The sequence below is a fragment of the Cynoglossus semilaevis genome, chromosome 11 (assembly GCF_000523025.1).
Source record: "Cynoglossus semilaevis isolate Cse_v1.0 chromosome 11, Cse_v1.0, whole genome shotgun sequence".
In the NCBI taxonomy this organism is placed as follows: Eukaryota; Metazoa; Chordata; class Actinopteri; order Pleuronectiformes; family Cynoglossidae; genus Cynoglossus; species Cynoglossus semilaevis.
In genome coordinates this window covers 14,873,493-14,887,834 of record NC_024317.1, presented here as the reverse complement: position 1 = coordinate 14,887,834, position 14,342 = coordinate 14,873,493, and the positions used below count along the sequence as shown (strand labels likewise).

The 14,342-nt window shown below is 41.6% G+C and overlaps 1 protein-coding gene across 5 annotated transcripts in view; it reads left to right on the top strand.

Annotated features, from left to right (window-relative positions):
• Positions 1–14,342, top strand: part of ptprt (protein tyrosine phosphatase receptor type T) — a 168,835-nt gene that overhangs the window by 89,400 nt on the left and 65,093 nt on the right. For all 5 annotated transcript variants that reach the window (XM_017036662.2, XM_017036661.2, XM_025059885.1 and 2 more), the window contains exons 12-15: positions 7,160–7,361; positions 8,091–8,193; positions 10,362–10,638; positions 14,150–14,186. In XM_017036662.2, the coding sequence (XP_016892151.1) occupies positions 7,160–7,361; positions 8,091–8,193; positions 10,362–10,638; positions 14,150–14,186 (619 nt within the window). The remainder of the gene's footprint in view (positions 1–7,159; positions 7,362–8,090; positions 8,194–10,361; positions 10,639–14,149; positions 14,187–14,342) is intronic.

Sequence of the window (14,342 nt, the reverse complement as noted above, 5' to 3'; positions counted from 1 at the left end):
CCCTGCTGGTCCTTGGCGGAGTTCCTCCTGAACCCCTGCTGCATGAACAGGCGCTGCTGCTAACATTGATTAGAATGAAGCAGTGGAGCCAGTCATGAGATCAACACTGTGCTGATGTGTTATATGACCTGAAGTGTCATCACGACTCATGTCGCAAGTTCCCGCCGATTGGAGAGAACTAACACAGTACAGTGGTCCTGAACACGTGTTGTTATTTGGTCGTGTCCGCTGTTATTCTGCTGTGAACAACTATGAACATCTCTCTTCTCAAATAAGGAGATCAATACCGGTATCAACAGAATCGATTCACACAGAGTTGGTTTTTGTGCTGGAAAAAACACGAAAAAACAAGAAGAAACATACACTCAGGCCTTTTCTTTGGTTTGGCCACCAGGTATTTTGTAGAATCTCATTAGAAGAAGTGTAATGGCCAAAGGTGATGCTGCTATTGATTCACTCCACGGCTGCCTGAGTGATCAGAGCTGGTGAACTCACAGCAGTGTTCACAGCTGCACGGCTTACACTTCACAACACTTGGTAAAAATGAAAACAACTTGCATCAGGATTGATTCTTTTCTTAAAAGAACAAACTTCTGTTTCCATGTTTTATGGAGTTGAGTTCTTATGAATCACAGGACAAACAGACACCTGGGCTACTGAGACATATTCATGTCATATTAGTTCTACTTCGTTGGTTTGGTGTGGGGAATTATTATTAACAGAATTATTTTGGTCATAATTATGACCAGCAGCTGGTGAGTAGAGTCTGACCTTTAATGAAGTCTGTTGAAGCTTGGACCCAGTCACTGAGTGTAGATGAAGAATCTTCAGTAGAGCTGGTGTTGTGACTCTGAAAGACAGGAAGCAAGGAAGGAGGGGAGGAAGGAAGAAAACCTGGTGAAAATCAACAAAAAACTTTTTTTTTAATCACAGAGACTAAAATAATCAGATGAAGTCATTGTTCCTGCTAACAGTGACCTCATCCTGATGCTCTTCATTCCTCCATGTTTTTTTTCCCTGCTCTTTCTTCGTATTGTTTTTCATTTCTGTCAATACTGGCCTAAATTTAGAGTGGATTCAAGCCCATGAGCTGCTGACACCATTTACTCTGCCTCGCTCTTCTCAGTTGCCCTGCAGGGGAATGGCCTCTTTTTTAAAAAACCTGTGTGTACAGTGTGTACTTCTGCATACTAATGACCTGCTCCTCATTAGTATCTCTTAATTATGATGTAAATTAATGTCAGGATGAACAATAAACTTTCAATTCACTGCTAATTCAGAATTCTCTATTTGTGGAACATTAGGAAATAGAAGAGTTAGTTTCTAAACTAGGTGCTCCTGTACTAGAAAATATATGGCTTGACCTTTCTATCGAGGGTATATGCAGAGTGAGACTGTCTGATCTTAACACACACCTGATGTCTGCAGCAGCGACACCAGTGGGCGTCATCTGTGTATTTCTACCCTCACACGTTGTACTTTTTACATATAAACTGTGGATTCATTTCAGTGAAATCCTGTGTAATTGTCAATTTAGTTCCACAACAGCATGTAATACATTTAACTTTGGTGGCAAATTACATCCGACAGACCATCAAGTATAAGCAGTATTTGCAGCGTCAGCCGTAAGTGTGAGGTAATCAGGTGTACTCAGTACTAATTGTACTCAATGGAACAAATTTGCAGTAATTAAATTGAATAATGCAACAGCATTAACCACATTAACCAAGTGTTGCACTGATTCAATCTCATTTTGATTAAATTAGTAGTTTATATTTTTAATCATTTCCAACACTGGTTTACAGGTGTGACCTTTGACCTCACTCTTTCTACCGTAGATACATAACCTTTTAAGACTGTGGCCTGACAGTTAAATGTTCGTCTTTTCTGCTTCTGGATGACTGATTGAACGCCTGATGATGAAGTGCACGATGACATTGTGTATTCATTTTAATCAAGAATGTTGATGTTGTCATCTTTAACATCAAACGTTGATTTGTTTGCTAATTAGGATGGTAATCCCTATAAAATTAATAACAAATAATCCCAGTTTTTATGAGCAGGTGCCTTTTTTAAAATGTATACATATGCAGATTTATTTCAGCTCCCAGGTGGACGTACCTGCGTTGGCATGTCCTGTACCTGTGTTTGTATTTGTGTGCTGAGGTATTTGTATAGTGACCCAGAATGTCCTGACATTTTAATGCAGGAAGCCAGAGGAACACTTTGCCCCACATGGAAACTTCTAAAAACAGAAATGTCAGGACTTAAATTTTTGGGGACTTTCTTCCACTGTTTTATTCATTTGAGGACAGCTGCTGTGAATCAGTCCAGTCTCTGCCCTTTAACACTGTAGAGTGGTTTAAAAATCAGGACAGAGAGAGGAAGAGAGAAAGGAGCTGAGCAGGGCCTCACAGTAGCAGAGTGGACTGTGCTCTTGCCTCACAGCAGGGAGTTCAAATCCTGGTCTTTCCTTATGGAGAGTGAAACATGCAGGTTTAGGCTAACTGTTCGCACTAAACTGATCAACTGAACATGAACAAAGACTAAAGAGCAGACTTGTCTCCTTGTGCTATTTTTCCATAGCAATAACCATCAAAAGTGAAGGGACTTCAATGTTATGACTGTCAATAGTAGAGTTCATGAACATTCAAGGGTCAAATCCAGCAGTATTTTCATCACAGACAATCCAGTCTGAACCTGTGACACAAAAGAATAAAACAAAAAGCCAGAGTTTTTGCTGAATGTCAAGCTAAGGGTCAGAAACTTTAAAAGCTCTGTGTTTGTCACATCTTCAGTGACTGCACTAAAAAATAGCACCTGAATCCCAGTCCATTTATTTGAAGCTGTAATCTGCCTCAGATGAGTGCATCTATTAAATGGAACCAGAAAAGACCAGTAAACAATTGGAAACTTCACTCAAGTGTATAGTGTTGCAGGAAAGACAAACAACTCACAGTAGTTTCTCTATAACTCAACATGACAGAGCGGTGAGACGGTGAGATAGTAAAGAAATGAAGCCACGGCGTATTTTCTAATAAAAGAAACAGGAGCGAGGAGAGTAAAAAATGGAAAATGACAAAACTGAATAGAAACAGCATTTCAGCAGCAGCAGTCCCACAACGCAGCCTCATAAACTTTGTTTATTTCCATAAACCATGGCTGTAGCTTAGTAGGGCGAACACACACACACATACACTCAGCCATGATGGTGTGATTGATGAAGATGGCTGCTGGGTGGAAGCAATGGCTTTTGATATTAACCAGCATCGATCTCCTGCATGAACAAACACAATGCTGCACACACACACACACACACACTTTAGTGTGTACTATGTGTCACCTGTAAAAACGTCCCTGTGGCTAAAAACAAATTCCAGAGGGTTTTCCACGGTGGTCCAGGATGTTTGTGGTCTTCAGTTGATCCATCCGTCCATAAAGTCATCCACACTTAACACAACAGTTATTACCACAGCCCTACAGCCTTTTGCATCTCTCAGTTCGCAGACGACACCCCCAGAATTCTGGGAACACAACAGGAATTCTGGGAACACAACAGGTTCCAGTGTGGGGAAATCTGACAACGCCGCCTTGCCTGTGTCGTTTATTGTGTCGTTTATTATGGGAACAGTTGAACCACCTTTTTATTTCAATGTTAACATCGTCGTCCCTTCACTGTCACGTGACAAGAACAACTCAGGATCCTGCAGACAGTAACAGCAATAATGGTTTGATATTGACTGGTCTTATAGTCCAAAGTCACTCAGAGAAACAACTGTCCAGACTAGAGACTTATATTTTTTCCTGCGGTCGCCATCATCATCATCACCATCGCCATCATCATCATCATCATCATCATCATCATCATCATCATCATCATCATCATCATCATCATCATCATCATCATCATCATCACCATCACCATCATCATCATCATGTGTTTTTGGTGTGTAGCAGAAAACTGATGTATTTTATGTGGATACCCTTTTTCTTCTTCTAGTGTCTGGTGGCTTTGTCTATGTCTGTTTACAGCGCCACATACAGGTGTGGCCTCTGTATTACATTGGTTTCGCCCAGAATTCCGTTACCAGCCCTGTAAAAAAAACGAGAGCGTTCTCGTGCGGACATGGCCTAATAGAGGCGTTGGCAGGCGTGTGCGGCCCAACTCTCCGTTCTTACAGATAAATTCCAGGACTGTCTGAAAGTGTCCAGACTTGAGTTTATGTCCCAGAGCAGCTTCTGTCCACATTTCTCTGCCTCAGTCTCTGATTCAGTCAGCTACACACACACAAACGCACACACACACACCCCTTACTTTCTATTAGTTATCCCCACAGACATACACACTCTCCATTACCCAGGAAGCACTGCCATGTGGCGTGGCTGCCTTTTCATTGGCCAATAAAACAACAAGAGCTTTATGGCTCTACCGATTCCAAGCACATTAATAATAAAAGGGGACGGAGAAAAAGAAGCTGTGTGCAGTGACCTGAAGGTGTGTGTGTGTGCCTGTGTGTAAAGGTGTGTTTTATGACCTAAAGGACTTACTGAATCAGAAGTAAAAAAAAAAAAAAGTGAAAAACTGGGTCAAGAGACAGAAAATATTAACCCCAGTGGTTAAAGTGATAAAACAGAGGCAGAGAGTTTACATCTTAACAAACAAACAGAGGAGAAGAAAGAGTTACTGAACACTGCAGTCGCTGCAGTCACTGAGTGGAAGGCCTATAAAAATATACAGAGCCATTCATGGCTCATAAAATAACATCCATCGATATGCAAACCAAAACTGCAGCGTAGATGAAATAGATAATATTTTATTGTTCCATCCCACAAGTCCCAGTCTGTATAAATAGCTATTGATTTAACATGTTTTATTCAGCCGCCCAGGCTAACCTTCAGTCTTCAGAGACGTGCTGCACTGTCGCTCCCTGGCTTCATTTCACACTCTTATGTGCATTGGCTAAAGGTTTAGCCGCTAAACCTATATTGAAGGATATTAGGAGAAAAATACATACATTTTTTAAGATTTATCTAGAGGCTGAAACAACAAAAAAAACTGAAAAAGCAATGTATGTTCCAAAATAATGATAAAATATGTGATAAAAAAATATAAAAGGCTGCTCCTGCTTTTGATCTGAGGCTTCCAGTGGTCAAACATGTGGTTCCATGTTACATGTTATAATCTAGCGACAAGAGGTGAGGGGTGATGGGTGAGGGGCAGGGGTAAAGTGAGACATGGAACTGCACCTTGGTGTCATTTTGGTCACCTTCTCTATGTTCCTTATTATTCCCTCTGTCACTGAACCGAACATCACAACAGAAACAGTTCTGTTAGAAACTCTCTGGAGTAAAATTATAAATGTCTAGATCTAATGTCATGTAAATGTATGTAAAACACAATGTTTTTAATGAAATTCATTAGGCGTAAGTAGTGAGGCAACAACACTGATACAGAAATTTCACTTCCACCCGGAAAAAAATAATCGTTTGCAAGTTGATGTTTAGTGTTTTTGGGGGATTGGAGCAGCGTGTTCACTCGTGGTAAAAGGATCAGGTTTGAATCCCACCCTTGTTATGGTGCCAACTGTTCCCATGGGACGGTTTGTTGGGGGCAAAAATTCTGTCTGTGTCAGTTAAGTGCACCGACCAGTGAAGCTGATTCCTGGTTTAGTTTCATAGAGTGTGTGGTTTTAGAGATTCAGACACAGACACACACACACACACACACACACACACGGTCCTGGAGCTCAAATGTGTTCTAGTTCAAATTTCTATTAATGTCTTCCGTTCCGACTGTCATTCACAGTGACATCTTTTTCCTGCCAGTTCATTCTTCTTTTGTTCCGACTGTCATTCACAGTGACATCTGTCCTCAGGGGGTTGTTCGTGTGTGTGTGTGTGTCTGAATTATTGGCCAGCGTTCAGTGTGGAAACTTGCCAGTAGCAACATTACAACAGACATTGACAGTTGTTTTAAGTGAAGAGCCATTAAAGTGTGTGTGCCAGGTTAGTGACCGTGGGTCACTCTGTCAATTTGTTCCAGTGTCCGAGTGAAAAGTCCTGCAGGAAAAACAAAAATCTCATTTAAAGAGCCAGTGACAAATACAGAGTGTATTTGTCACTGGCTCTTTAAATGAGATTTGTGTTTTAGGTTCCATCTACACAGCACACTGTCAATACAACGCACTGTTTTGTTGATAACATGAAACAGAATCCAGGTGATGATGTTAATATTCTGGGTGGCTGTTGGTGATTATTAGATGGTGATGATGTGAATCATTACTTACTGAATATGAACGAGTTTAGTAAGAATAATTACAGCACTGAATCAGGCACCGTGGTCTGCATGGAGAAGATTTTAAGCCAATGTGGGTTCTCTGACTTAAACATCCTCAATATTCCTCCTTTTTACCTTAGTGGTTTTTCGTGAAAGAGAGGCAGAACATATGGTTGATGTATACAAACAAAGCTCAACACAGTAAGGTACCAGTCTCCTTTGACCTAGGGCTCCCCAGTCTAGGGCTAATGGGACTTGAAAACATGAAGTCAAAGACAACTGGAGAACATGAAAAAGACATATAGAGTTAGTACTATGGTGCTGTGGCCCAGAGGCAATGTCTCTGTCATTGGTGTGGAACACCGGGGTTCAAGATTGAATCCCGGTTAGGGCGGTTGGTACCTTCCAGTGGACTCACCACCTGCAGGAAGGTTCAGGGGGGTTGGTACGGTGCAGTGTGATTTGGGTGGTGGTCATGGAGACTGCTGTCCCTGTGACCCATTAACGGATAACCGGATGAAAATGGATGGATGGATGGAGTTATTACTACTACTAGTACAGCTACTGCCTGTTTAAACTAAATACTACAAACCCAAGTTGAGAATTTCAAGCACTACATGTTTAAGTTGAACATACCAGAGACTTTCAGACACTACTTTAAGAAATGACTTTGGTTCTGGTTCCACTGAATGACTACAGTCCAGTCTTCTTACAGGTTCAAGTCCCATTATACTGGCAGTATCGTGGGATCTTGAGTCCAGATGCAGCAAAGTCAGCCGACTGCTACGAGTTTTAACTTCCCTGAACACTCAACCAGTAAATAAATAAATAATTTATGACAAAAGTAGACAATGACCAATGATGTTTCTTTTATCCCCCCAGATCACCTACAAGGCCCTGAGCTCCTTGGATCCCAGCGTGGACTTGACCACCCAGAGGGGGCAGGTGTTCAAACTGAAGAATGAAACCCATCATCTGTTCATGGGCCTCTACCCAGGAACCACCTACTTCTTCAGCCTCAAAGCCTCCACCAACAAGGGCTTCGGCCCACCTGTGACCACACGTATCACCACCAAGATAGCAGGTAAAAATCCTAAATAATAAATAATCCTATAAAATACAGCACAGAATGGAGGCCTGGCACCAAAGTCAGTGTAGTGCCAACTCTAACCCTAACCCAGTTCTCAACCGACCTGCCTGCTGAAACAAGAGTTCACAAAAAATGTACTATCAAACACTGCATATACTATAGTATTATTAATTGCCAAACAGTTAAAGCATAAGTAAGGACCAGAGGACGTGAGCCGGTTCTAAACCATCCACACTATTTTCCTAGTGTGGAACCTTATCTCACCCAATCTTATTATTATCGTTATTTTATCGTTTTGTTATGTTTCTCCAATTAAACATAATCCCATTTTCTATTTTTGTGTTGAGGCACAGTAAATGTGAAACATCAAAGTTTCGATCACAGGCTCTGTGTTTTGTTTGTGCCACTCACCGTTGTTTGTTGCTTTTGAATTAATATTTTTATAACTGATATTTTTTCCACACCTTTCCTTTTTTATCTCTAATGTTTGAATAATTTCCTTTTGCCCATCAAAAATCAATGGCAAACAAAACAAAAGTCAGAGCATTTACCTCTTCAACCTTTTTCCATCTTTAAAAAGCCAGCTCAAAGTACTGGCACACATTCATATGCTAATGGTCCTTTTGTTGTGGAACAGGAACTTGTTTTCCTCTTTTCTGATCCTTCTGTGAAAAATAAAAACTTTGCAGCATATTTAGTAAATGTTTTTTTTTACCCCAAAAGCCCCAATGATGCCGGAGTACGAGTCCGAGGCTCCACTGAATGAGACAGAGACCACCATCACCATCCTCCTGAAGCCTGCCCAGTCACGAGGAGCTCCCATCAGGTAACGGAGGTCCTACAGCTCTGATCTTCTCTTCATGACTCTCTTCTTCCATGTCCTGAAGATTCCTCCATTTTCTTCTTCACTGACTGACCTTTTTTTCCCCCCTGACACCCTCCTCCTCTGACCTTTTTTTTTCCCCCCTGACACCCTCCTCCTTTGGTATCTTCCTGAAGGGTCGTTTTGAAATCCATTAATATCACTCACACCCGTCTATCTGCTCTGTATGCAGCAGAAGTTTCACAATGCAACTTCATTTTCATCTTTCTAATAAATTTGGCAGCAGCGTACAGGATGGTGAGTCATTTTTGTCTCGCAGTTTTTTAGGAACGGCATTATGAAGATGCAACACCAGCGTGGACTGACAGTCATTTGGCAATCAGTGTCTGGTCTCTGGAGAATTGACTGCTTCAGTCGAGGCTCTCTGCCAACGGCCCATTGAAAACAGAACTTCTGAAACACGGCCAGAGTAGTCTTTGAAGTCTAATTTATTGTCCTGTTACATACGTAAACATCAACCTCCTTTTTTTCAACCGACACTGTCATCGTCCCAGACTTTGGTGGTGGTCTGTTTGTGGACGGAGAATTCTTCCCACTAGATGAACGTTGTTCTGTCGTTGTCTTTTTTTTTTTTTTTTCTTTTCACAAAGGTGTCATAGACACCACAAGTGTTCTTAAACAAATATTTTATGCCCAGTTTTAGGCTTGGGGAATAAAACAGAAGGACCCCCATCTCAGATTGGGATTTGAACCCGACCTTGATTCTGTTTTCGTGAGGAACAAAATGCTACACTAGAAATCATAAAAATTCAGATTGTGTTTTATGACGAGTGTCCACCGAGGTCGCCAAACACCCAGAGTAAAAGCACACATATATACACATATACACACTACCTAGGAACATAGTTCCTGCCATATTTAACCCTGCGGTGCTTTAGACATTCGGCTGAAATGAGGGATTAGACCACAAATATACAGGCAAAGGAGAAGAAGCAGGTAGGTAAGGGCTCATCTTTGGTCACTGGCAATTATCTTTTATGAAAGCTGCCTAATGGGAGCCTGGGATAATTGCCCCCTTCACAGAAACATACATTTCCCTAATTGTGTATAATTGTGTAGTGAGTTCTTGAAGTGCAGTCTGGAGGTAATTGCGGAGGTTCTGCTGCGTTTGTCCTGACCGGTAAAAGAGCTCTCAGCCATTCATGAAGTCTCTCATAGCCAATGGACACACACGCACACGAGCCGGCACCCACACACACAAGCACTAATGCTCACCTGCTTCATCACACGCACAAATATGTTAGAGCCTGCTGCGTGCACAGAGACAAAGTGCAGCTGAAACAGAGAGTATGCAGGTGGAGAGAAAATCTAATTACAAAAAACAAAAAACAGATCACTTCTGTCCTCACATAGTAAAAAGCACAATCTCACTTTTAATTTTCAGGATTATTAATCATTGTATATAACATAGTTATATAACATAATTATATATATTATTATATAATATAATTAACACAGGAAGTTGCATTGACTGAAATTGGGACTAAGACTAAGTTATAAGTGTTAGTGAGGTTATATTAAAATGATCACTGCTTACCAGTGAATAGTTAGTGAGGTTATACTAAAATGATCACTGCTTACCAGTGAATACTAAGGAACAACTGCAGCTGGTTGCAGGTTTGATTTCACCTGGTTTCCTATCTGAGGTTGGATTGTGTTATGAAACAAAAATCACTACAAGGATGACCTCTGTGGCGACCCCTGGTGAAGAGACAAGGCATAAAGCATTTTTGGAGAAATGAAGGAAAGGAGACAGGAGGCGGGATTGAAAAAAATCAAAAAGTTTGAATAAAATATAAATGAAGATGTGTTTTATGTAATTTTTTCATCACAGGGAGAGGACCACGGTGATTAGATAATGAGACTGGATGAGTCACTACTGAAGTGATTCACTGACCTGCTCCTCTTAGTTAAAGCAGTACTGACACTGAATTGACTGGCAGTGATTTCCACTAACGATATTCACCTTCCTTCAATTGTTTCTTATTGAAACAATTTAGTTCTTAAAGGATATTTTAACACCAAAGCTACATAAAAAGCCCAAAGACCAAAACCCCACATCTTTCTTTCTAAAATATCTTTCACCTAAGAACTGCATTTTCTCTTTCCAGCTCGTATCAGCTTGTTGTGAAGGAGGAACGCAAGTCCAAGACCCGCCGTGCTGCCTCAGAAGCCCCAGAATGCTTTTCTGCCCCATTCAGCTATCGAAATGCCTCCATCCTGGACTCCACTTACTACTTTGCTGCTGATCTGCCACCCTCCAGCCTGACAGTTGTACAGCCGTTCACTGTCGGTGACAACAAGAGCTACGGAGGTTTCTGGAACCCCCCTCTATCTCCTGCCAAGAGCTACAGCATCTACTACCAAGCCATGAGCAGAGCCAATGGGGTGAGTCTCCCTACGACCAGACCAGAAAATACTGGACAAAAAAACGATCTAAAGTCTGAGCCTCTAGAACAGGAATGGGCAAACTAAGGCCCGGGGGCCGGATGCAGCCCATTCAGCTTTGTAAACCGGCCCGCCAAACTTGTCCAAATTATATAATTGGTTTGTACTGTGATTTCATTACTTCTCCCATTTCCCTGCAATGTCCACATCTTCCAAGCATTTTAGCATTTTAGCCTTTATGCATGAATTGTCCATGTAATTTATCTTAGCACACGAACACTCCATCATTTTGCTCCTGACCTGGTCCCCCTGTCGAATTTTTAGACTAATTGTGGCTCGCAAGTCAGAAAGTTTGCCCACGCCTGCTCTACAAACCTTTTGTTTGTTGTGTCAGTTAAAGGGACCCAGTATTTCTTGATCACAGTAACTCCAGACATGTTTTTTTTTTTTACTTTTCACCACACCATACATGTCTTCAGATTTGAAATCCAGCTGTTTTGATTTTTTTTTATTTCTCAGCTGAAGCCATGAACCCCCGTGTAGACTGTAATTGTCTCATTTGTTTTTTGAAACCTTTAAAAGCTTTTGAGAAACTCAAAAACTTAGTTGATGTCACGCAGGCCAGAAAACTTCAGCTGCCGCTGTGATAAGAGCTGAAACTTACAACACAGAAGCCCTTTCAAATATCCTTTTAAGTTCACAGTCAAGCTAAATGTCAGGCTACTTAACATAAGTGAAAATAAAAAAAGGCCCAGTGGGAATCTTCTACTTCCCAGAATTCATCTCTGCATCTCTCTGCTCCTTTTGTCTGCCAATTATCTCGTCTGCAGCTGCACAAACAGCCCACCCACCTGGGCCTCCCTTCTCCTCCTCATAAGTCATTCACAACTTTTTTTTATTTTTCCATAATGCTTTGAACCCTACCAGGATTGTTTTAATTTTCCACTGCTGTAACCACGGTAACTCAGTTTGCCAAGCACGGCCCAGCAAAGCTGGCTGATGCCCTGATGTGATATTCTTTTCCAGTACGGTCTCACATGGAGAGTGTCTGCTTGACTGGGTGATGAGTGATGAGAGAGGAAGGGGGAGGGGGAGGGGGAGGGCCGGGGTTATGTGCATGAACAGATGAGTACAGTAGAGTGTGTGTGTGTGTGTGTGCAGCCGTTCATACTCGTCACGTCAAATGGTCTTATTTGATTGGATCTCAGTTGATCCAGCCCTGTGTGTTGTTCAGGTCATGAACGGCAGCATCACTGCTGGTGGAAAAGTAAATAAGAAAAGAAAAGTCGGCCTGTGCTGAAGAGATGAATCAGTAATGAGCAATAATAAATAAAATCATTTTCTAAATCCCTAGAATTAATCCCTTTAATTTTGAAAGAAAATGTATTTTTCTAAAAGCAGTTCCTTCACCAAAATCACCAAGTGTCACCAAGGAGCAGTCAACTTTGTGAAGAGTCCTCTAAACTTCCAAACCACTGATAAATATCAGGAATAATTCTCAGTTTATTGGACTGGAATATTTTTGACACTTTGATCCAACAGATGTAATTCAATTTTGTTCTCTTTCATTTCATTTCTGTTTCTCCCTGGAGAACATTTGGAGGAATTTGTTTTGACAGTCAGCCCACTCCTCACTCCCTCACTGCTGTCTCTCCGTCTTTCTGTCTCTTTCTCTCCTCTGATGGAAGACGGACATTCAGCCACATGTTTTTCATTTGGGTTTTTACTCCTTTGTGCCAGATTTTGTCAATCTGTCCATCATTTTCTCCCCTGATCCTGTTCTGCCCTCTTAGAAAAACAACCCCATCATTTTCTTCTTCCTCCACATTGTGCCCTTTTCACTCCTCATCTTCTTCCTTCACCTCATCTGTTTTCCTTGTTATCGTTCAATTTCTATTCTCTGTCATCCTCCCACTGCTTTCTATCCATTTCTATCTACTTTGCCCTTTTCTTTCCTCTGTTGATGATTCACCCCCCCCCACCTCCACCCCCCATGCCAACACTGTTTGCATCATTTTTGTTTGCTCAGTTTTATTCCCTTTCTTTTATTGTTACTTTACATGTGGTCTTTTTGTACCGTGGTCCTCTCTCCCCTCCATCTCTCTCTGCCTCCCTCGTCACCCTCTGGGGTGACATCACTTTAGTGCCAGCCTCTTATCACTGAGCCAATTAGTCAATGCTCCGCACATAACACAGCCGACCACTGGGGAACCTCGTTTCTGCTCTGATGTCATGTGATGTCACACAAAGGTTCCCGAACCTCGGAGTAATTTGATGCAACATTTTGTCGGAATAAATGGATCTTTAGAACCAGATGAGCGCACACACACACACACACACACATATATATATTCAGGCAAATCCCAGAGGTTATGGCTGAGAGACAAGAAGGCGAGTGATCAGAGTCTGAGGGAGAGTGAAATATGGAGGAGGAATAAATGTCTCAAAAGGACAAATGGAGACACCAGAGGACAGGGAATATCTCAGATGGAAGCTCCAAGATGAATCACAGACAAAGAGGCAGCGCTATATGTAGTAGAGAAAAAATGGTTCTCAAATTTGGGGGCGTGGCTCAGCAAAGGCAGTTGAAGATTGAAATTTTATTTTAATATCTTAGTTATCCTGGTTCGGATTGTTGAAAAAAAAAGGTAGAGAATTCTTCCATTGTGTTGTAGTGGAGAGCCTACATTTGAAAAACACCAACTGCTGTGATGTTTATTACAAATAAACTATTGAAAAACCTGAGGAGACACAACGTGAATGTCCCAGGTTTATTTCTTCATGTCCTCAGCGTGACTGTATGAACATTAGGAACAACAGGAGTTGAAAACACCAAAGTGACAAGTGACAGGTTTGGCTGCTGATGGCGCTGCTGCTGCTGTAGTTGTCATCTTTGATGAAGATGAATGGGTCTCACACATGAGGGAGAGGTCAGCCCATGTATGACAAGCAGGTCTAGATAAACACCACTGAGGGTGTCAGCGTATCACAGGAGGGAGGGGGGAGGTGGGTAATGGACTGGGCCAAAAGCTGGAGTGAAGAAACAGCATCAGCCCATTCAGGTGTTGACAGCTCATCATACAGACAGAGAGAGACAGACACAGAGAGAGAGAGAGAGAGAGAGAGAGGAGGCTGTGAGCACAACGCCAGAAAAATAAAAATGTGGAGAATAACAACAACAACTAGAAGGACAAATACCATTCAGCACTGGAGATAAAGCTACAAATCCACAAGGATGTTGAAAAACCATCTTATCAGCCACACATCCACAACACTGCCTTTTTTATATCATATATAACATATGTTTTTCAATCATGTGAATGAACTAAATGGGAACTTGGAGCATTAGAGAAATCCTTCAGTTAAACCGGGCTGAAGGTCAGAGGTAGATGTGGGAAAAATGCTGTGTAAAACATGTGACCAAAGTATTTGTTGTTAAAGTACTTTTTTTCTGTTCTGTTTACCTGAGGTTCACTAAGGAGACCTGACTGTCTCTGTCTTTCCTTCACAGGAGACTAAAATCAACTGTGTCCGTCTGGCTAACAAAGGTATGAGCACTCTTCCACTGATACTCCACACCAGACAACTCTGACTTGTTACTGCTAGCTGCAGTGTTGCTATCAGCTGGACACACTCACACGAAGCATTAAAACACTTAGCATTTAAACTTTAGCCCAGACCCAGTGCTACATCCTGACCATCTC